The 25,331-nt window shown below is 31.4% G+C and overlaps 1 protein-coding gene across 1 annotated transcript in view; it reads left to right on the top strand.

Annotated features, from left to right (window-relative positions):
• The window catches only part of DACH1 (dachshund family transcription factor 1), a 482,607-nt gene that overhangs the window by 414,709 nt on the left and 42,567 nt on the right, over window positions 1–25,331 (top strand). Inside the window, 4 exon segments of the mRNA XM_074299233.1 lie at window positions 9,430–9,581; window positions 18,348–18,495; window positions 23,408–23,551; window positions 24,063–24,131. Coding sequence (XP_074155334.1) covers window positions 9,430–9,581; window positions 18,348–18,495; window positions 23,408–23,551; window positions 24,063–24,131 — 513 coding nt within the window.

Raw genomic sequence — 25,331 nt, 5'->3', positions numbered from 1 at the left:
AAGGTAATTTTTTTGCTTTGCTCTATGAACAAAATTTTGAAGTGCATTGTTTCTCTTAAGTACCACTATCATCCCCTACATTTTACTTACTTACTCCTTTAAAAGAATCCCTATCACCTAACCATTCAGGATCTACATGCTGCTGAATTTAGAGCATCTTATGATACCTTCTCAGAAGTCTGATTTCCTAGGCAACATCCCATTTTATGAATATCTATATCTATATTTTTTCTTTTTCTCACTAAAACCAAAGAACATATTTCATGTTCAATTAAGACTCTGTTCTGTACTAGGTAACTGATAGGTAATTCTGGGCTTTGGTGGTAATATTATATAATGGATGTTAATGACATTTCTTCATTTATATATGAGCTAGATGGTGTAATGTGTAGAGAACTGCACCTGGAATTTGGTTGTTGTTAAAGTTCTTTCAGTTATGTCGGACTATTCATGATCCCATTTGGGATTTTCTTGGCAAAAATACCAGAGGAGTTTGTCATTTCCTTCTCCAGCTCATTTTTATAGTTGAGAAAACTGAGACAAAATCCTAGCAAACTGACTTACCCAGATTCACATAGCTAGAAAGTTTCTGAGGTCATATTTGAACTCAGGAAGATGAGTGTCCTGACTCCAAGCCTGACACTGAACCTCCTAGTCACTAAAACAGAGTAGATAAAGTACTCTGAAAAAGGATGACATTGAAGAAGGTTGGATTGTTTTTCTTTTAGGGGGTAAGGTAGGAGAAAGTTGTTGTTACTGTTTGTCTTTGATTCTTGAAGAAGACCATGACATCAGGGAGGTGCTAGCATGACTTGGAAGGGAATTGGATTTAAGTGAGGGAGAGTTGTGCAAGGTCCTCTGCCTCACTTTCCCCTTCCGGAGCCCTCTGGGTCCAGTGGCCAGATATAGATCAGGATGACTGGAGATGGTCCTGGATGCAATGGGGAGACCTCAGGCTTTTTAAGTTAATGTCTTCAGTGGGTCTTAGTTTGACTAAGACTGCACCAGTTCAGTGATTAATTAATTAAAAAGTCTAAGGAGATGGGGAGTGCTGGTAAGGAATGGGGGAAATGTGGTGGGTTGAGGAGTAGGGACATGATTGGGATGAGTCTAGGAAAGATCTCCACCAAAAAGTGGAGTTTGAGTTAAGTTTTAATGAAAGGCAGGGGAATAAAGGGGTAGAGCTTTCTAGGCATGGAGAACAATCTGAATAAAGACATAGAAATGGAAGAATATCATATTCAAAAGAATGCAGATAAGCCAGAATAGCCAAAATGAAGAGCTTAAGGTTTATTAAGGACTTTAGTATCTTATCTCACTTAATCCTAAAAAAAAAAACCCCGATGCTGTTAAGTAAGTGACATAGCATCCCAGAGTCCTAAAACTAGTCTCCTAGAAATGGGATTTGAACTCTTGTCTCTCCTGACTCCAAGTGTAGTGCTTCATTCATTATACTAATTATTAGTATTCTTGGAATCTACTCTTTTCTTAATTAATTGTTAATAAGCATTGTAAATATGAGTTTAAAATTTAAAATTGAAATTATTTCACTATTACCTAGCTAAGAATATGTTATCTACAATTTGGGGAGGAAGTTAAAGCTGAGTTCAGGTTAGACAATTGTGTGTGTGTGTATGTGTGTGTATGAATAGGAAGGCATGTGCATGTTAGATTACTTGTGATCCATGTTTGTAATCTATTTCCAAATACATATGTAAATGGTCATACTATAATGTTAATTATCCAAATAAAAAAACATGTTCCGACTTTTACAAATATTTCTGCAAGACTGACTAGAAATGACCGTGTTTTTAAAATATATTTATAAATTCAACTCTGATTTGTTATATTAGATGGAAACATAAATATATTTTCATGATAAACATTGAATGTAATATGAGATTTTTGTTATTCTTCTTCAGTTGTTTCTGATACTTTGTGATTCCATTTGTGGTTTTCTTGGCAAAGATACTCAGGTGGCTTGCCATTCCCTTCTCGAGCTAATTTTATAATCGAGGAAACCGAGGCAAACAGAATTAAGTAACTTTGCCTGTATCACACAGCTAGTTAGTGTTTAAGGCCACATTTAAAGTTGGGTCTTCCTCACTACAGGCCAGGTGTTCTATCTACTGAGCCATCCAGATATTCTGTATTATAATATATAAAGACACATTTTTTTTCTCAAAACCCATCACCAAAGTATTCAATAAAGTCTTTTTAACTTTTCTAACTTTCTAATATTTAATATAACTTTGAAAAGTAAGATTCTGAATCATCCTGGTAAGTGCATCTAATTTAAGAAAAGATTTAGAAAATAGGGAATTTTTCCTCAATTATATGTAAAGCAATTTTTAATATTCATTGTTTTAAAATTTGGAGTTCCAGATTCTGTCTTCTTTCCTCTTTTCCTCCCTTCTTGAGATGGCAAACCCTTTAATAAAGATTATAAATGTGCAATCATATAAAACATTTTATTTTATTAGTCATTAAATTATTAGTCATTCAAAAAGAGAGGAAAGAAGGAAGGGAGGAAAGAAAGAAGGGAGGGAGGAGAGAGGGAGGAAGGAAGAAAGGAAAAGAAAAATACATATTCTGTATTCAGATGCCATAAGTTCTTTCTAAAGAGGCACATTTTAAAGACTATTTAAAGTGAGTCCAAAAAGAATAGTTTTAAAAACAATTAGATGAATCTATTTTTTTTTTTTTTTCATTAAAGGACACATTCTTACAAAACAACATTTTTCTTTGGCATATTTTGGTACTTCAAGAATCTTTCATTAGTATGAAAATGTCATTCTACACTATAATTTATCACAAATCCTCTTTATGCTAGTTGATTGGCTTTGAATGTTATTATAGCCAAACACTTCATCACTGCAACCAACCTGGTCTTAGGTCTCTTTGTATTTATTTAGGTAAATTCTTGGTCAGCAGACTTATTGTCCCTGACCCCAGAATCAAAATCTTTCTACTTGTGACCTATGAGAGCTTTTGTTCTCCTGGAAAACTTTCAAATACCCAAGATCAGATGAACTAAGCCTGTTTGCCTAAAAAAGAACAAAAGGACATTTTGTGTGTGTGTATGTGTATAATTTCTCTGAATTCAATTTTTATTCATTTTTATCCTTCCTCTCCTATTCTCTATTTTAATTTCACTCAAATCATCCTTTATTGTAAGGCCAAAATGTCAAAATTTTATTGGACACATATACCTATTTAAATGTCCATTAAAAAACCTGTAATAATATGTAAATAATCATATCATGTTTTATAATATGCTTTCTACACCTTTTTTGATCTCTGGACTGGTGCTCTGTAGAAACTGGGATTCAGAGGATAATTAATTTAGAACTAGAAGCCAAGACAACAAGCAATAGAGAACCACCATTAAGTGCTTACTTTTCTAAGGACTCAGAATATAAATATATAAAGAAAGGTAATCCTTACCCTGAAGGTTGTTATATCAGCACATAAAAGGAAATTGAAAAGGTGGGAGGAAAATAAAGTACTCTGCCTGGGGGGATGATAGAGAAAGTTTGGAGAGTTAGTAATGTAGTCTGGAGAAGAATAAACTTGAAGTTGGAAACTTAGAGGCCATACAGCTCAAAGCCCTCATTTTACAGGGAGGGAACTTGACGAATAGATTCTTTAAGGGACTTGTCTAGGGGTCCTAAAATTAATAAGTGTATGAGAAAGAATTGATGCCATGGGCTAGACTTCTAAAAGTCTCAGTTTTCTCATCTGTTAATAATAATAATAGCAACAGTATATATTTTATAGAGTTATAATAAAGCCCTCCTACGAAAATGCATATAAAAAGATTTTCAAATCTTAAAAATCTGCCAGTTATTCATATCTTCATAGTGGCCATATGAAGTAAACAATATAAGTGTTAGATATTATGCTTTCTTTTTCTAAGAGAAGAACTAGTTTGCTCAAGTATCACACATCTTGGGTACAGTCAGGATTCAATCCCAGGATTTCTGATTCTAAGTGCAATTCTTTCTACCATGTTATCCTGCCTTTTTTACTTGTTAGAAGTGGATAATGTAAGATCAAAACTATTTTTTTGTGGAGATATAAACTTCTTATCACTAATTTGTAAAATAAAGTGAAAATTCTTGAATTTAGATAGATAAGAGAGCATAACAGGATTTACATTTGAAAGGGACTTCAGAGATCTTTTAGTCCAAACCCCAACCTTTACGGAATAGCCAAGTGAAACCAAGAAAAAATAAAATTATTTGTCCAAGGTCACACAGGTAGTGTATATATATTCTCTGAGCTAAATGGCACAGTAGATAGAATTTGGGCCTGGAGTCAGGAATACTCATCTTCCTGTATTAAAATGTAACTCAGTCCAACTAGTTGTGTGTTAATGGGCATTTGACGCTGTCTGTTTATTCATCTGTAAAATGAGTTGGAGAAAGAAATGACAAATAGTTCTAACATCCCTGCTGACAAAATCCCAAATGAGATCACAGAGTGGCAGACCCAACTGGAATGACCGAACTACAACTAACAAGATTTGAATTCACAATTTGAGCTGGAATCTAAGTCTTTCCCCACTATGCCATACATTGAGATTATTATTTAATTAAAATGTCAATCAATCAAAGGACATTTATAAAGAATTTACCTTAAAAAGGGGGAAGCTAGGTGATGCAGTAGATAGAGTGTAATGCCAGAGAAACTGAGCAAGATAGAGATTAGAGAGTATTTAATATAGAATTTATTAAATGGAGAGATTTACTGGGACCAAATGGATCCATCGTTGGTCCCAGGGCTGAAGGAGACTATCTTCTCAAAGAATTCAGCCATGAATATGGGATACAGGATTCTTTTATAGGGAAACAAGAACAATGACATAATGGGGGAGGCACCTGGGATGAGGCTGACAAAATGGAAGCAGGCATAATGGAGAGGCTCCTGACATTCTAATGATGTCTAAAATGGATAAAGACCTTTATCTCAACAAACATTAAGAGGGAGTGACTATAGCCTAAGGTCTAAAATATAAGACCTTTATCCTAACTTTAATCCGAAATGGTTATAACCTGAGGCAGAGTAACTGAATAGGACAATGAGGGAAACTGGGTCAAGACATTAAAAGAGAACTGTGGCACAACAAAAGCACCAGCTTAGAAGTCCGGAGGACCCGAGTTAAAATTGGATCTCAGACACTAAACACTTACTACCTGTGTAACCCTGGGCAAGTCAAATAATTACCTCCCAAAAAATAAATAAATAAATACATAAATAAAAATGTAAAAACACTTTCTATCAATATAGAAAGATTAAATGGAAGCAATCTCAGAGAGGCATTCATTAGCATCTATGTGGGAAAACTTTCCTGCAGAGTTAGGGTTTGAGTCCACTGGAAGGATGCCAGGAAAATGGAGATATCTGAAGGAAGAACAATTCAGGAATGGGCAGTTAGTGAAAAGGGACTGAAATATGGGCAATGGAAATGATTTTCATGAAACATCAAAGGAAAAAGTATAAGAAAACTTGAACTTGATATTTGATTCTGGTGGCAATAGGGAGACTTCACGCATATATAGCTAGTGTGTGAAGTCATATTTGGATTCAGGTCTTCTTGATTCTAGACCTGGCACTCTGTGCACTGTGCTGCCTCTCCAAAATTGGCAAATTTCACAACTCAGCTTCATTTATTGTTTCAATGATCAGATTTTTTAAAAATGCTAGAGAATAAAGCAGATTAAAAAGATTTATATACTTTTTTTTTTCCTAAAGAGTTGGCTCCCACTTCTAGGCTTCTACTATCATCTCTTTCTATGCAAATAACTCACAAATCTTTTTCCCAAAGTATCTTATCAGAACTTCATTCTTATAATTGTAAATATTACTGAACATTTCTACTTGGATCATCTGCTATTAGTTTTCAACTTGAGAAATCCAAAACTAAATTAATCTTTTCTTCTCTCTCCTTATCATGTACCAAAGCTCTACTGCAATGCCTTCAAATTAGTTCTTCCTACTGACTTTCTTTCTTTCTTTCTTTTTTTTTTTTTTTTTGGTTAATTTCCTTGAAGGTCACCAAATCTTGCAGGTTACTAAACCATATTATCAGTCTTTCATTGAAAGGAAGGAGTTGCAAAAGGAATAAAGAAGCAATCAACCTAAGTGACTTTGGGGCAAGTTATAACTTCCCTGAGTCCCAATTTTCTTTTCTTTTCTTTTCTTTCTTTCTTTTTTTTTTTTTATAAAATATTGGGTATCATTTTCCTTTTCTATAAAGTTAGAAAGTTAGATTGGAAGTCTTAGTTACATTCATACTCTATAATTCCATGATTCTTGCTTTAAAATATGTCTAGTATGTCTTTTTATTTTTTCAGGCATTATCATGTTACCTTGAATATCATAATTGTCTACTAATTGGTCTTTATCTCTAGTCTTTTCTTTGTCTAATTATTCCTGAATACTGCTCTGAGATTAGTTCTTCTATATGAACAAAAATAAATATTTATTGAATTAAAAAGACTGCTTTCATTCTGATACTCATATACTTATATATCTCTAACACAAAGTACTTCCTTAAAAAGGGTCCATAACTAGTGAGATTATCAGAGCTTAGTCCCAAGACACTGAAATTTAAAAGCCATTGATGGCACCATTTTTGCTTTATTTTGTCCCATTAAAACAACTAAACTTAACAGCAATTCAAGAATACTTAAAATAGTAAATTATCAGATGACTTTACTCAGCAACTTCCATTACAGTATTTGGGAGTCAGTTTTATGAAACTCGTCTCATGGCAAATTTCATGAATTTGCCTTAAGAATAAAAGTTATTATTATATACTGCCACAAAATGATCTTTTTTCCAGTGAGATTTCTCATTTCTTTTCAATATAAAAGTTAACTATTTATTAAAATGATTTCTTCACATTATCTATGTAACATATTCTCTTATGTTATCTCTAACATTTTCTCTCTTTTCCATCACTCTTTAATTTTTTTCTAAACATACTATTTCTTCTATTCCATCTATTTAAACTTCTTTAATACTTGTCTCCATGAAAAATTCCTTGATGTCTCCAGGATAGACAAACACTCCTTCCTGTTTTTTGTTTTTGTTTTTGTTTTTAATCATTCATTTCTGAAAATAAAATTTTGTTTGATTTCAACATGCCATATATTTAATGTCCAATATATTGGTTATATGTCTTATCTCCTTAAATATCCGTAAGCTGAAGAGAGAGGTTCTGTTTCATACATACACACACGTGCACACATTCACGTGGCATAAAGGGATCAAAAATCAGGATATCTGAGTTTAAATTTCAGCTCTGGTACTTCTAATTCAACAACAGACCAATCACTATATCCTATCCAAAACCAGAAATTTCTTTATATGTAAAATATGTATCTCAATACTAGCCTATTAAAATAGGTTTGTTATGGGGAAAATATTTTCTAAACCTGATAGTTAAATAAAAGTGGGTGTTTTACTATTTGTGGAGAAACTTAGTGGTATAATACTTAAAAATCTGCCCCCAGTGCCATGAAAACCTGGTGGCAAGAACTGTCTCTGACTTAATCTGGCTACAAAACTCTGTGCAAGTCAATGAACTCAATGCTTCAGGAAATGCTCTAAAATTGTAGAGATTGTGATAACCTACATCTAAAGAAGTAGTTCTTTGCTTAATAGTCCCCTGAAACAACGAACTCATAAATTCAGTCTCTGTCCCAATTATTTGTAATGCCCCAATACCTAGTACAGTGCTAGGCATGAAGTAGGTACTTAGTGAATATTTGGTGATTGTTTCTTTAAATGGATAAATTCCTAACACTTATTGGCTATGACCATTTGTCTCTTAAATATTTACTACCCAACAACTTCTTACATATTGTTTTGTTTATTTTTTGTTTCATTTAATTTTATGTTTTATTTTCAAAATAAAATGTTGAATTTCATGAACTGGATTTAATAACAGGGAGAAAGCCAAACCTACTTCTGTTGCTTTACTTTCTCCATCTTGAAAAAGTTGCTGCTCCTAGCCATTGGTCATCAAGGTGGGAAATAAGAGAGAGTAGCAATATGGGGGTGGAATATAGTGCCAAAAAAAGATACTATAATATTGATATTAGGCTTTTCTCTCTTATATCTTCCTGATTTGTTCCTGGTTACTTTTTTTTTTTTAATTTATAATTAAGTAAATGGAAATGTAAAATGATGAAAAAATGGATTTAACTTATATTGGCATTATCTAGGAATAGGGACTGATACCTCTCTATTGTAGGGAAAAGATAAATAATAAAACAAACAAATGAATCTAGTTTGGATTAAAGAAGCTTAATAGAATGATATTATGGGAGCAAAGAAATAAAATTTCACTTACATGAAATGAACAATCATCAATGTTTCTCAAATGAATTATCTTGAATGCTCTTGAATTATTTTTGGGGGAGAAAAATAGCAAAACATTTAAAAAATAGAAAAAAAATCATTATTAGTAAAATTTATCTATGTACATATATATAAACTGGTAGAACTTTGAACTTTTAACATGTGAATCTTCAACAAAGTTTATTTAGTAAGTATTAGTACCACTAAGCAGATTCACAATATTTCATTATGCCATTTTAAAGTGATAAAAGTAAACCACATTGTTAGGAAATATTTAATTAGAAGTTTTCATTCTATTTCCTATATTATGCTATTACAATTTCATATAATTACCTATGCTTTACTACTTTTCTTCTCCAACTCTGGTGGTATATATTAAAAAAACAAATAAACATTATTATGGTTATCTAACTATAAAGTTGAATCATAGTGAAAAGGTGTTTAAATTCAATAGAGTTTTACTTGTTCACAGATATAATGAAAATCTTAAGTAGAATTTTGGAGCATAACAAAATATTTTATTGTTTTTTTCAGTAAGACATAATAGAAATTCTAGTTTTATACTATTTATAGATTCCTTAAGGTCATATTCAAATTTGTCATTGAAGGAAAGTGTTAATTGCATTGGACACTTACTAATATATAAACAGCTCTTCTTACACCAAGTATATGTAATGCTAGAAAATATTCTATTGTCAATCCAAATAGAAAACCCACTAAAATGAGATAATTGGGAAGGTGCCCATAAAGGCAGGCTGAATATATTATCACAAGTATATGTGAGATAATATTTGTTTTAAAAAGATTCTATGGCACTGTAAACTCAGTCTCATTAGAGACTGCATTTAAAAGGCTTATAAAGTTACTCATTAATGTTATCTTGTTGTATCTCCACAGCTTTTTCATTAAAGAAAATTCAGCAGAAAGCATTTTCTCCTGATAGCAGGAACCAATTTGCAATAAATGTTCTGGAAACCACTAGGGAAGCCATTACTGAGGTCTAATAAAAACAGACAAGCGTAACTTGTTCTATATTTTTGTTTCAATCACATACAGATGAGACCCCGCTCTCCACACCAACCGCAAGAGACAGCCTTGACAAACTTTCTCTTACTGGGCATGGACAACCGCTACCTCCAGGTTTTCCCTCTCCTTTTCTATTCCCTGATGGATTGTCCTCCATAGAGACCCTTCTGACTAATATCCAGGTAGGCCTTTCTATTAGCCAGTATAAAGGAACATAAAAGACCTGGTTATAGATTTGCCTAAATTAATATAAACTATTCCAGCTTAATCCACTCATGAGATTATTTGAATTAACTAATTTATGGAAACCTCTTACAGCAATTTAGATTTTTAAAAGGAGCTGCACTAATCAAATGGGTTTAGAAACACTCAGATACAGTACATAAAATATAGATTGTATATTAAACCATAATAGAGACTTAGATGAAAGTGACATGGGCATTTTTCAAATCATTCTGCCTAAATGCTCTTTTTATTATAGGCTAATGGAATGAGTCTAACTGTTTAAATTTGTCTGATTTACTAAAAAAAAGAGCAAACCATTTCTAATAAATATTTAGTTATTTTAAAGAGCTAGACTTTCTCTGAGGAAATTATATGTTTAGTTCTTTGAAATGTGCATATAAAGGAATCCACAAAAATCTCTTCTTTCTCAAATAAGCTTGTTTCAGCTAACATTCTCTTCAAAGAATAGACTTCAAAGAGTAATATCAAACTTACTTCAGATTTCCTAGGCAGTACTCAGGATGTGTATTTTGTGTACAATACAGTATGACTCAAAAATAGTCAAGATTTACAATAACATATAGCATGAGGCCAAGATAAGATGATTGTTTGGAATATAAGAGAGCATGATTTTTTTTTTAGCCCACACATGTAGTTATCATGTGGTCAACAGATGGGACTTGGGCCACAATACTGCTCATGTCTGGAGCATTTTCAAAAATGGGTTCATTGGGAAAGGATGATGATCATACTCTGTTAATTTTATCACTCCATTCTTTAAGTGAGATTTTTCATTATGTTTTTACTACTATAGTAAATTTTTTCCCAGTGGAAATATAATTAATTTTATTTACCTCTCCAAGGATAAAACAGAAGCATTTTAGGATGTAAAATATCTCTTTCTTTATTAATGTAGCATTTCTAATATTAAAGTAATTAGAATTTTCAGAACTGCATTAAATTATAGTATTTTATATCTCAAGCAAAAAAAAAAAAAAGTAAATATATGAATGAACAATCCTCCACCCAACTTTAATCATGGTCACATATTTGTTCTGTTTTTTTAACCTTTTTATTTTTTAAATTTGATTTAAAAAGGCAAGTTGTTTTCTGTTTTGTATGTATAGTATTAGTATAGTGAATTTTATTTCAGAAATTTCAAAGTAGATTTTTTTTTCCCCAGACTTGCAAATTAGGAATATAAGCTTAAGAAAGAAGTTTCCATTTATATTTTTAATTGATTTGAAACAATTATAAATCAAGCACCTTTTATCTTTTCAGATATTAAATATTTATTTATCACTCTATTACTAGCTGTTTGTATTATAGATATTTCTAACTAAAACCATATTGACAAGGAAGCTGAAATTTAATTTCAGCTTTAGAAACTATAGTATTTCTGGATTTCCTCGATTTAAAGTAGCTACATACTTTTTCTGAATATGGACTTTCTTGTAGTGTGTTATTATCATATCTCTTAAGCTAAATGGGGTCAAGGCAGGGGCTTCAAGATTAACTATCCCTTCACCTTCCTCCTCTTCTCTGTCCCTTACCCCCCCAAATAAAACCAAAGATAGCCTAATAGAAATTATATGTGAGGCATCTTATACTATAATTATAAATAAACATAGAATGTTTTTAATCAGTACACATTTTTAAGATATATTTGATTTTCTGATTAACAAAAAATGTTTCTGCAGATTTTGATGCATTTCTGCCCTTTTCCATTTTTAACAAATATACACCAATACCCCTTCCAACTAATAGCATCCCATGTCTGTTTACCATAATATCATTAAAACCTAAAATAATATTGAAGAAGATTTTTAAAAGATTTTTTTTAATGACTCATGGTAGCACCTGAGGTTTTCAAAAGCTTATGGTTGCTAGCAGGTTTATTATTTCTACCATTTATTAAGATCTAACATTGTCCTAAGTGAAGTATGGTTACAAACTAAACATGGTGCTGCTGGCCTACTGAGCATACTATATAAATGTGCCATCCAAATTCTAATTTGGGTAATTGCATTCTCTCTACCTCAATTTCCTCTGCAGTTTCAATTAGATATAATGGTGTTTTTTGCTTTCTATATAAAAATGTTTAACATACTTACTGTATGCTTGTTTTATACTCCTTTTTCCATGCAAGAGAAAGGGCCATGCCTTCAATGATAGATAATATATGATTTGAAATACATTTAGATTCTTAATATGAAACAGCCTATGTATAAATGCAAAATTATTCATATCTTTAAACAATTTCTTCTAAATTAAATAATAGTCTACCAAATAGGCACCAAAACAGTAGGAAAACTCTTAATTTTTGCTATATTAATAGTAATTTGTGGTTTTTATATATGAAAATAAACCTATCTATAAACACATTGAATGTGAAAATAATTGTTAAATGCATTTCATAATATCCTCCTATTTAAATATGATACATAATTTGATATTAGAGACAAGAAAAGCCAGGGCAATATAATGGATGGAGGGTAGGGCTTAATGTCAAGACTACTGGGTTCAAATGTTGTATCTTCTAAAACTAAAGAATTTGAGTAAAACTAATTTTGCTGTCTATGTAATTTTGAGGAAGTAACAACTTCTCAGTCCCAAATCAAGTATTAGTATCTAGGCACTTCCTCATGTGGAAGAGAGCACAGGTTTATTTGCATATAGAATAAAGGTGATTACTAAATGTATCACTAAGATAAGTGCTGAATTTTTATGGAAAAAGAATATATCACTATTGTAAGCTCTAAATCATTGCAAACTTTCTATTAATATGTATTTCTTGAATATTGTGTGAAAAGGAGGAAAAAATTCCAACTAAACTGATTCTTACATTCTAGTTTAATCAATAGCTATTATTGAATAAGTAATATGAAGAAACCTACTAAATCCATATTCAATATCCAATTTAAAAATTGGATTTATTTCATTTTAAGTGTTTACTTGAAAAACCTGGGGAATGTTTTAGTATTAAGTGTCACCTAGTTTCACTCAGTGATTAACAAAAGTTCTGATTTTAATGAATTGCAAATAAGTACTAATTTTACCTATTATAACCATATACCAGTCTTCAGTTTGGTCTTGCATGGGCTCATTACAGATCATAATTTATTTTGTTAGCAAAATTAGTCACAACTAGAATGTGAAAGTGTTAAGTGTTAGCACATTCAATGAGCTAAGTGCAGAGAATACAAAGAAAAGCAAGAAAATAAAACAAAGTAAATTAAACAGCAAAAGCTTCCAAATAAAAATCAAACAAAAGAAATTAAAAACAAATAAATAGTCCCTGCTCTCAAGAAGCTCAATGTCATAGAAGTGAAAACATGCAATTATTTATAAGCACATATATATATGCATATTTACATATATATGTATACACACACATATATGTACACATGATAAATTGGTCTCAGAGAGAAAGTAGAAAGATTGAAAATGACTAGGAAAGACATCTTGCAGAAAGTTAGACTTTTCTTGATGACTCAATGGATAAAGTACTGGATTTGGAATCATATTACCTGCATGACCCTGGGCAAGTGAATTGATTTTCAGCCTCAGTTTTATTCATCTATAAAGTAGGGATTATAATAATATTGCCTTCATCTTGAGTTGTGAGGATCAAATGAGTTAACATATGTAAAGCTATTTGAAAATCTTAAATCTTTTTTTAAAAGGTTAGCTATTAAAATGAAATAGGATCAATTTATTCACTCAGTTTAATTCACTCTCTTATTGGCAAAGCCAAGAAAATAAAGTGAAGGGGGGAAAAAACAAACAAACAAACAAACAAACAAACAAAAAAAAACTGGATTAATTTTGTTCAGGCCAGAGCTAATAAATATTTCTCTAATGAGATATTTGTGAACCATAGGATCATAGCTCTAGGAGTAGGACTCTTTAAGTCCACATAACCAATACTATTATTTTAGAGCAAAGAAGACCTGAGCAGTTAAATCAAGTTATCCAAGATCACATTGGTCATGTCATCAAAAGTAGGAGTAGAACCTAGAATTTTTTTAACCTGAATCATTGTCTATATAGCAAATCATACTGCTTTATTCCCAAAGAAGGAAAATTGACCTAAAATGAGTAAATTTTAGGTTTTCAACCTTTATTTCTAGAGTTCTCTGACCATCTAAAAAAAATCTGTAAATTGTTTTTTAGAATAAAGCTTTTAAAGTTATAAACATAATATTACAAAAGAAAATAATATTGAAATAGTTATTAACATATGGCAATAAGAAGTTCATGGGAAGCATTTTTAAACAGTTTACTTGTGGATTAGATGAATTTTTTTTGTTGTTTAAATTCACACCTATTTAGAGAAATATTTGTGTAAGAAGCTATCACTATAAAATGATCTTAATTTCTTTATTTGTTATATTAATGTCAATTAACTTAATTTTAAAAAAGAATGAAAAATCAAATATAACAGAAGCTATGCTGGGAAGTAGTGAACTAGAATATTTCAAATGGATAAGAAATTCTGTGAGGTTATGTTTGCTCAACCAACTCCACGGGAAAGTCTGTAGAGCCCTGACATTCCCTAGTTTTACATTCTATGTGGGAGGAGCAGAAGTGTAAAAAGTATTAAGAGGTGACCTCAAATACCCATATTCCAATGATTGCTTAATGTAGTGGAAAGTATAGTTTCATCCTTCCCAATGACTGGACCAAACAATAATATATAGTAATGCCATGCATTATATATTTCTGAGTCACATGGGAGGCAATGCATTAAAAAAAACCATCTATGTTGATGATCCGCTCCTGCAGCAGGCATTGGAAAACTTCACATTTACTTTAAGATGAAGATATCTTTTTCAACCATCATAAGAATTTCTGAAGGAAAAACTCACTTGCTACTTTTGAGTTCTTATTTTCCCCCTTCTACTATTTAAAAGATACAAAGTTTGAGAGATCCACAGGATATTTCTTTTCTTAGAAGAAGGGGAAAATGATGATCACAGAAAGAGAAAATTCTATTTAATTCAATAAATATTTGTTAAACAACTTTTGTAGAGTCAATCTGTTAGGCCCTAGGAATATAAAGACAAAAGTAATTTCATTCCTGTTCTCAAGTAGCTTAACAAAACTGGCCTAAGCATCCTAGCCCCTGATTTATCTATAAAATACTTAAGGCAAATCACTTACCATCATTAGATCTCAGATTCCCTCATTTGTAAAATGAGGGACCTATCAAAGTGTCTTGCACATAGTAGGCACCTAGTGAATGTCAATTGAATTGAATTAAAAGGAATGGACTAAATAAGGGATTATTAATCTTTTAAGCATGTGTCATGAACTCCTTTGTCAGTTTGGTAAACTGTTAGATCTTTTGTAGAAAAAGATTCTTAAACAATTGAGACAAAAGCAAAATTTTTTCTTTGAGGTTACTTAGTATGAAAGTGTGGTTTTCTTCCCTGTTTTAGGTTCATAGATCTCCTTACATATATCTGTAGAAAACTTGAGATTCCATAGACCTCAAGGTTAATATCCTCTGGTATACCTCTAACAGTCTGTAGTTCTTTGATTTTATAAAGAGTTTCTTACAGCTTATATTGTAAAATTTAATTGATAATTTTTCATGTGGCGATCTCTTATATTTAATTCTAATAAAGATTTGTTTTAAATAAATATATAAACCTTTTATTTACATGTTGGCATAATAAAAAATACATCAATTAAAAGAAGAGTTTTCTTTATGCTAATAATTGGACTAGCTTTTTACCATCTAAACATTTTCTAGGTTGCCAAAACCATTGAAAAGTTGCCAATTACATTCAAAGGACACTTAAAACAAAGAAACAAACAAAAACCTGAGAAATGCATTCTATCCCTGGGGTAGGGTGAAGATAATCAATCCAAAAAAATATCGATCATCTTGGAAAACAAGGAAATATGTATATTTATGACTATCTTTATGCCTTACCCAAAGAGGAAAAATTGGAGGGCAATCAAATATAGTTTCTCCTCCTTTTACTCTGCCATAAACTATATTAAAAACAAATCAAGAATGTGGATTTTCAACATAATTATCTTTATGTAACTTATAAATCACCAGAATTTACCTACCCTTGTGGGAGATACATCCATTTTGTTAACATCTTATGTTGTGCTGTATTTCACATTGTCATTGGCAGCATATTGACTTAATATCCAGCAAGAGGATTAGACACTGCCTGGCCAAGTAAGACCTAGCATTTTGTGTGATCTTTTGCAGATGATCCACCTGGAGAATATACAAGTGTTTATTCAGAATTGAAATTACTATTATCACTGAAGGCTAAGACATGTCCTAATGATTTGTAGATATCATGAATAGTACTCAGTATTGCTTTCTTAGCCCCCTGCTGTATTGAAAATAGCTTTCAATTTAATCAGTTTTGGGTATTTTTTGCAATAGGGCTGTCACTGGCAATAACACCATTTTGCATATGCATCAGTTTGGCACTACTGCAGATTTTTGTTCACATCGGACTCCTACTGATGTTCACTGATTTAACATCTAAAAATGAAACTTAATTTTATATAGCTTATAAGGAGTCTCTAGAGTGTCTTGTATACTAAAAGCTAATATTTTTCAGACATAATCAGCAGGAACAGGTAATGGATTACCATTAGCTACATTAGCAGAAACATAACGAAAGGAAGTCAGCTTCAGGATATGATTTGCTCTTAACAACTTTGAATTTTACAAAGATATGTAATATAAAAGTGCACAAATCAATGTTCCAGCTTTACATTATTCCTCATGTTTATTCATAATGATTGTTTCATATTTAAAGAACACCAAAATATTGTGTTTTGTCAGCCAAGGACAATAATAGTTTAATAGTAATTTATTTTAAACAGCTACTGATAATATAACCAATCAACACATTAAGTGGTGCCAACATTGGCATCTTGCTAAATAATCTCTAGACATTGCACAGAGAGTACATCTTTCAAAGATAAGTCAACAAGAGCAATCAGAGCAGAAAATTAGAATTTGGTATCTTAGAATTAAAATACAGCTAAACTAAAGTTTTAATTGGGGTGATCAAAAAGGGCACTTGATGTAATGATATCTTTCATTTGTTACTAATTGTTTGTTCCTGATGAAGAAAAACATTTATTTGAATGTTGCTGAATTGAGTAAAGATGGCAGTGGTATTAACACTAGGTTTTATCTTAAAACATGATGGATTAGGGGAGGGGCTAAATGCTGCAGAGAAACCCTTTTCTAACATTTTATGGCAAAAGCATTTTTTCCTGTATTTTCTTGTGAAAAAGTCAGCAAATTGGGTATAACAAATGAGAAGTGATTTGTGTGTATTTGGAAAAGTATAAATATGGTTATTAAGTGATACTGGAATTCACAGTTGAATATACAAGGAATGAAAAGTTTATATGTACTGTGATAGCCCTGCTGAAGGGCAAGGCTCACATCATTCTGCCAGGTTCCCCATCTTGAAAGAAAAGGAATGATTTTGAATCAGAACTTTTCTTTTTAGTCATGGTTTTGATTGAAAGTGCAGTTCATTGTATTCATAATCTAGTGAAGGCATCAATATAGCCCTCTGTTTTCTGGCAGTCTGCATAGATGTATTATCTATTGCAATTTATTTATTTATTTATATGTTATTCAATTTATCATTGGAGTAGTTTGTAGATTCAGCCTCAGAGAACATATGAAATAAAAAAGATTTTGGATGTTATGAAATCCTAATATTTGGAAGCGAGAATAAGGATCTAAGATGAAGAAGTACCTTCTTTACTTTATGGGTGAAGAAAATGAATCCCAGAATGATGAGGCAATATTAAAAAAATAGCATCAGAACTAGAAGAGAATTATAGATCTTATGACTTCCAGTTCAGTGTTCTTATAAATAAACCACAATGGCCAATTATAAAGAAGTTTATTTGTAGAAATCACGAAGCAGTTCTGTTCTTAAAAGATGGTGTGCAATCATTTAAGTTGTATCCTGAAACCTACAAAATTGGACATTGAGTATGACTGAATTTCCTCTCTAAGTGCTTTTTAAAAAACATATATAATATAGATAAGCATCTTATAAAGTCCATCTCCAAAAGGCAATCCATGACTTAAAAGGCCACTCAAAGTATTCCCAAAATCTTTAATACAGTTTTGTTTCGCTTCTATTTAAAGATCTCCCTATATTAGATAACTACTTTCTGTCTACTTCTTGTACATGGTAACACATGCAAAGCAATTTGCAAGCTGCAATGTACTACATAAATTTCAGGTTATCATTATTATTATATTTGAATAGATGTTCAATATGTGAATCTACTAAATTTAGATTTTTATCTTTTCATTTTATCACAGAAATATGATTATCTCATAAATGTTTCCTAAGACATGCCCTCTCAGTCATAAATTTATAAAATATTTTGGTTCCGAAGACATGCTCTCTTAGTCTTAAAATTTATAAAATACTTTCATGGACATTTAGACATAGAAATCCTGAGTGACTGGAAGTAGCCATACCTATGACATCTTCAAATTTGTTCTAGTAAAACATGTTAATGATTGCTAGAAGGCTTGTTTTTCAGATAGAGTATACACTGCCCCAGTGTATGCCCAGAGTGCATTGTCAGTGAAAAGCATTAATTAGCATGGATGTTTTAGGTAAAAATATTTTATGGAATGAGCAAAACTGACTCTGTTCCTAAACATTATAGTGATTGATTTTACCTTTGAACAGGGGCTCTTGAAAGTTGCCATAGACAATGCAAGAGCTCAAGAGAAACAAGTCCAACTGGAAAAAACAGAGTTGAAGATGGATTTCCTAAGGGAACGAGAACTAAGAGAAACTCTTGAAAAGCAGTTGGCTATGGAACAGAAGAATAGAGGTATGTAACAGTGCCAAATATAGTACATTTATTTCAAATGTTTAACATAGAAATAATAAAAATTTCCAAGTTTTAACAGTTATTAACACAAAATGTTTACAGTAGCATTTGAACTATAACCTCATTCTATTTCTGGCCTATTTTAATCTCCAAACTACATGATTCTTCTAGTCCACATCATAGGACATTAATATTTATAAATTGTCTTTTTAATCATGGAAGTCTGATTGCTTATCCTATTTAGTGATTCACAGTTTGATATAAGAATAAACTCTGATAATATTACAAAAGTGAAAAATAACTTTCCATTTAGTTTGCATTCACTTTGGAAAAATTTAAAGTATTATATAAGGGCCAAAAATTAGTCTGCTCAAGCTGTTTTGCTTCTTCAAGATATTTATCAATTGAAATAAAAGACTGATGAATTATCCCAATAAATGGCTAAAAGTGAGTATTTATTATTGAAGTATATGACAATTTGACCTTGTAAAGTCAAGCACATATTCATAGATGAATCTGGCTCCTTAGTGCATAATCTAACCTTTCTAAGGATGGTAGTAAGGAGGATTTTATTTTAATTCATTATGAAATGAATCGACATCAGAGAGGCAGATAGATATAGTGCTGTTTTTGGAATCAGGGATATGTAGGTTCCAATCTTGTTTCTGAATAATCATGGACAAGTCAGTCATTTAAGTCTCAAGCAACTTATTTTTTATAAGTGGATTACAATTCACAGCTGTCAATATCCTATCCAAGAAACAATAGATCCTTGAAATATGGACAAAATATGCACATATATTTTTAAAGTCATTTTAATATAATTATGGGTATTTTCTTTAGTAAGTTGAAAAGCAGTGCCCTCTTTGACTTACCTGACTTTTCAATATTGACATAAAATTTTATAAAAATAAAAATTATAAAAAAATTATAAATCAAAACTGGGTAAGATATGGGAATTTCTCTAAACAAACAAAAAAAGAGTTCTGGGACTTTATAGTGAAATATTAGAAATTATCAGATTGATATGGCAGCCAGAAAAGCTAAGGAAATCCTGACCTATATTAAAAGAAGCATAATTCTTAGGAATAAGGCAGTGATATTCCTGCCATGTTCCATCCTGGTTGAAGACACATTTGTAGTATTTTATTCAGTTTTGAATACAACAGTTTAAAAGAGACATTAAAAAGCAACAGAATGTTTCAACTGACTAGCCAGAATGAATCCATAACTGTATGAGGCTCCTTTGAAGGAACTGGGGATCTTTAGCAGAGGCAGTTTGAGAGATATGTGATAGTTCTTTCTAAAACTAGGAGGGATGTATGAAACATGCAAAAAAGTTCATTCAGGTTTTTATCAGAGTACAGTGGGGAAAAAAAAGAAAGAAAGAAAGAAAGAAAAACTAAAAATCTCCTAACTAGGAACCAGACAAAGCAGACCAAAAAAAAAAAAAAAAAAAAAAAAAGAAGGTGGGTAAGATAAGTTCAATGGATTCAAAACTGTTGTTAGTTTTATGGCTTGATATCAACCTACAAAGAGGTCTTTAGTGACCCGTCTAGTGTATCTGTCTTTGGGGTTTAACTTTTTTTTTTTTTTTTTTTTTTTTTTTGGTCAATGGAATAAAGACATAAATAAAAGCCTAATTATATTTATTAGGTGAGATAGACTAATGTGTTAAATGACAGAGAGGATCTAAAATTACTTTGCCATTGATTTTAATCTATTAAGTTGAGACTTAATAGAGATAAATGTAAAGTTTTATATTTTTTCATTTAAGGAAATGAATACCACATGTATAAGTTGTGGAAAGTGTGGCTATATAAAAAAATTTAAGTAATAGTAGGCAGTTGTAGTGGGTTGAAAATTCAGTATGGCAGCAGTTGAAATGTCAGACAAAAAAAAGCTAGTTAGTTATCTTAAGCTTCTTTAAGAAACATAGTCATATATAAGACTATACACACTCTAACTATATTAAGGCCTGATCAGATCAGATCTTGGATATTATGCTCATTTCTAAGAACTATATTTCAGAAAAGGCATTGGTAAGCTGGAGAATATTATATAGGATAGCAAAGTATCTTGAAGCTCTACCAAATAAGTTTCGAGCAAAGGATCTGGGATCTATTGTTTGGATAGCATTGGGGCCAACTTAGGGGAGCTATTGAGAATTGTGCTGTTTTCAGGTATTTAAAGAACTAATATGTAGAGTAGGGGTTTTATTTGTTCTACCTTCCTGCCAAAAACAGAATGAAAAAGAATGGGAAGAAATTTCAGGGAAGTAAATTTCAGGGTGATGTATAGAAAGTTTTTCTAACAATTATGTCTCTCCAATACTGAAAATGTTTGTCTCTGTAAATAGTGAATTCTCCTTAGTTGGAGATTTTCATATAAGCGGTAAATTAGATGACTTTTGAAGCTTTTCCAATGCTGAGATTCTTTGACTCTTTAAGATATACCATTTCTAAATGATAAAAGCACATTTAGACAGAAGTACTATGAAATAAGCAGACTGTGACATTTTATTATGAGCTAGAAAGTGCTATTAAGATAAAGAGTAGAAAGCAAGCACAGTAATGTTATGTTCATAGTGATATTTTGCAATAGAATTATATCATGTCAATACCTTTCATTAAAACTCTACTTTTTATTAGAATAAATTCCGTTTTAAGCCACTAATATCCTAAAGAAGCAGCCACTTGAAAAAACTTTAGAATGTTGTTGGCTCATATCTGTATTTACATCATGTTAAACTCCTCTAACCACTAGAGGGCAAAACAATCACATATCACTCCATGCATCTATGATTTAATTAATTGTGAAACAATAAATTGAAGGTAATAACTAGCAATGATTATTTATTAGTAATATGTCTATTGAAAATGTCTCATTATTCTGAAGTGTAGCTATGACTATCCCATTTGATTCAGTAACACAGGAGTTGGTGAATGGCCAGTAGTAGGAAACTGTTTTTTGAGACTGTTGACAGAAATTTCATTAGTATTTTTCCTTCCAGATGAATTATGTTGAAAGTAATTTCTCTTTTCTAAAAGTCTTAGGCACCAGGAATTTGAGGGTTGGGCCACAGTTGGCATTTGATATAGTAAGTGATTAATAAATGTATACTGACTTGACTTAACCTTATTAATTTCTTTCAAGTCATCTGTTCTTATTGGCTCAAGAATTAGTCAGGAATCAGTCATTTTACTTTATATCTTTTATCTGATGAACGATTTGATACAATGTGATTTCCTATGATAGGTAAGTTTACAGTGACAAAAGGAGCATGTAAACAATTGATAGCATCACTATTTTTACTAAATGGATTTTAAAAATAGAATGTTGACTTTAGGATTAAACTTATTTTTACTACATGCAATAATGTAGGATTAGTCATTCCTCCTCTATGAAAAATAACTTCTGTTTACATATATCCTTCTGTCAATAAGTCCAGAACAATCTTCAACATTTGTACTTCTCTTGATACTGGGATAAAATAAAATTAGCAAACATTTTGTTTATCTAAATCCTGGTTTTCTTCTCAACATGCCCTTAATTCTATATCTTGGAGATTTTATTTTATCAAACCCACAGTCATACAAATTTTTCAAATATCAAGGCATCTATTTGGATAACTAGAGATGAACAATAACTGTATCATTTTCTTTTGTCTTAAATACCCTCTTTCCCTCCCATCTGCATATCCTCTAATTAATGCATCCTACTGCTGTGCAGTCTGATCAAGTAGTAAAATTGGGATTATGTCTCTTCTGTGGACAGCTACACAGTGAGGCTTTTCTCATTCTGGCTCTGCTTGTCATAGTCACATTCACAATATGTCAGCCATGATAAAATTTTAATTCAAAGAGAAACACATGCTTGCTTCTCATTTGTTAAGATTATTTGCCATGTACTTACACTGTAAAAATTAAAATAATCATCATCCTGAAAGTACATTTAATGCATACTTCTTGAAGAACATTGATTCATTATTATTTAATGATGACACATTAAATTCTTGGATAAAATTAAAGTCCCAGCTGGGGGGTAGAGTGGAAATGGGGGGGGGGGGTAAGGAGAAACAGGAGTATTGCTGTAATACTTATTCATGTCTGCTTTAAATAGCAGCTTGTGATATTTTAGTTGTAAAGGCTTTAGATTCTCTTGCATTAGATTTCAGAAAAAATAAAATTAGATATTTTGTTACAATGTGTTGGAGCATATATACATTTTGTGTTAAGGAAGGATCAATATTTCTAAGGATATAATGAAATATCCTCAAGAAAGTCTTCATTTCTTCTAACCTTATAAATATACTTTAGACAAATCCTATTTTGTTTCTTACATATGTTTACTGAATCTTTTAAGATTCCAACTGGAATTATTTAAATTTTTTTGTTTAGTTCCATGGGGAATATAATAAGACTCCTCCCAGAAAGAAGAAAAACAAACAAATAAACCAAGAATTCCTCTAATTGCCCCTTTCAGTTAGCTCAGTGTAATTTAAATAACTTAAGTCCTTTGGTTTACCTGAACAGATAGATATAGACTGTTCTGACCTCTGAGCCAAGGAGGAGGCAATTTAGTTACCGATTATATTTAATACGATTTCTTTCTACTAACAGCTATGTAAGTTATTTACTAACACAATATTTTAAGTTTTGTTTCTAGTAAAGCTACTTTTATATATTAAAAGTGAAGTTGAAAATTTGGAGATAAATCTGGGGGAAAAAAAAAAAAAAAGGTAACAGCAATACTTAGCTTCACCTTCCTATTTGAAGAAATGCGTTTTAGACCAATTATCTAAATAATTAGCTCATCCCATTTTGCTTTCTATATGTTGACCCAAGCCACTATATCCATGGGCAATAGACAAATGTAATGTGTTAAGTTAACAAAATGTCATGTTTTACAGCAATAGTTCAAAAGCGGCTAAAGAAGGAGAAAAAGGCAAAAAGGAAATTGCAGGAGGCTCTTGAATTTGAGACTAAGCGTCGAGAACAAGCGGAGCAGACCCTAAAACAGGCAGCATCAACAGATAGTCTCAGGGTCTTAAATGGTAAGAAGTCATATATTGTTTAACACTGACTGTTCTTTTATAATGTGAAAGAATGATTTTAAAATTATTCTGTTAATTTACATTTTTCATTTTATCTGTTTCATTAATCTCTACTGAAAAACTTAATATTGGAGGGGAAGGCATGTGTAAGAGCAACACAACCCTTCAGTTCTCCCTTATTTCATAAATTTATTCTACTTTTTCTTATTTCCTTTTTAGATCTGTGAGCAAATATTGCACAGCTGCTTAATACGCCTGCTAAAAACGGGCTAAATTATTAGTCTGACAACTCATTTTCCTCTACCTCCCTGCTTAAGAACCATCTTTCATTGCTCATTAATCTTTCTAAATCTTCCTAAAATTATTGTGACCTCCAGTCATTGTTCAACATTTTTTTTTTTTTAAATGAAGAAGGTTGATTGTATTGTAATTCAGCATGGGAGTAACAGGTTGTAAAAAGGACTATAGGAATCAAATGAAATATGTCAGTCTCACCTTTCTGTGCTTTTAGACTCTCTGACCCCAGAGATAGAAGCTGACCGCAGCGGGGGCAGAACAGATGCTGAAAGGACAATACAAGGTAGGAATTTGCAAAAGGCTATAAATCTAGATCTTGCTATATGAGTTTTTCCTCTGCTTTAGCCTGCTATTCAAGCATGTAGCCTACCATCTGGGCCACATCAAAACAAGTTCAAACAAGGTCAAGTTCATCTTGCTTGTTTATATGACTGAATTCATTTTGTGCTGATAGATTTCCTTTAAATTAACAGGTCATTTCTGTTTATACAATGCAATTAAAATGGAATAATTAATTTTAAACAATGTATGATTAAATCTCAGGCACAGTAAATGCATTTTTTAAAGGCATACAGTTGGGTTTGTATTGGGAAGATTTTCTATCTCGTACTTCAAATAGTGAATATCATAACTATACAAATAAAATCATAGCTTACCCAAATAGGCAATTCTCAAAATTTAAACTTTATAACTAATCATTTTAGTGACAGTTACTGCAAGGTGTGTTTCAATAAACTAGTCCAAATGTTAACAATAAATATGATTGTTTATTCCCTACTTGGTTTTTTCATTTGCCAAATGTTCTATATACCATTATTTACATTTTAATAACACAAATCTGCTGAGCAAATTTATATATAGAACACCAAAGGGAGCTGTAGTACACACCCCGAAGAGCTAAATATGTATATTGCAGAGACCACACTATTAGTAAAGAACAAATTCTGAAGGTAGCATGTATACTCTAATGTCTACTCTAGCCAATAAACCAAATCTACCAACATGAATACTAAACAGCAAAAATAGCATTTGTTTTCAATTTTAAATGAAGGTGCATTCTTCAAAGGAAAGCCTAAAATGATTAACTACCATAATCACTCTCAATTGCTTTTATTTTGCATTTTAAACTCAATCATTTTCAGGGTATCATTTGACATCTTTTTTTTTTGTGTGTGTGTTATTTAATCATATTTTCTGGCTCCAAAAATGCCATCACTGGCTTACCATAAAGTAGATATACCCTGGGGTAGTATTGTGTTTTCAAAAAAAAAAAAAAAGTTAACAAGTAGAAATTTAGGGACAATAGTGATTGTCAGAGTTTTACATTATATGTTTATATGCTGTCTATATAATTCTCCTTTAATATCAAAGAATTGACATAGCAATCATACCACTATATATTTATATAGGCTTTTGCAATATGAAAATTGCCTTCTGGTGCTTTGTCTCATTTGATTCTCGTAACAACACTACCATGTCATTT

The sequence above is a fragment of the Sminthopsis crassicaudata genome, chromosome 3 (assembly GCF_048593235.1).
Source record: "Sminthopsis crassicaudata isolate SCR6 chromosome 3, ASM4859323v1, whole genome shotgun sequence".
NCBI lineage: Eukaryota > Metazoa > Chordata > Mammalia > Dasyuromorphia > Dasyuridae > Sminthopsis > Sminthopsis crassicaudata.
This window is presented reverse-complemented; position numbering and strand designations above follow the sequence as displayed.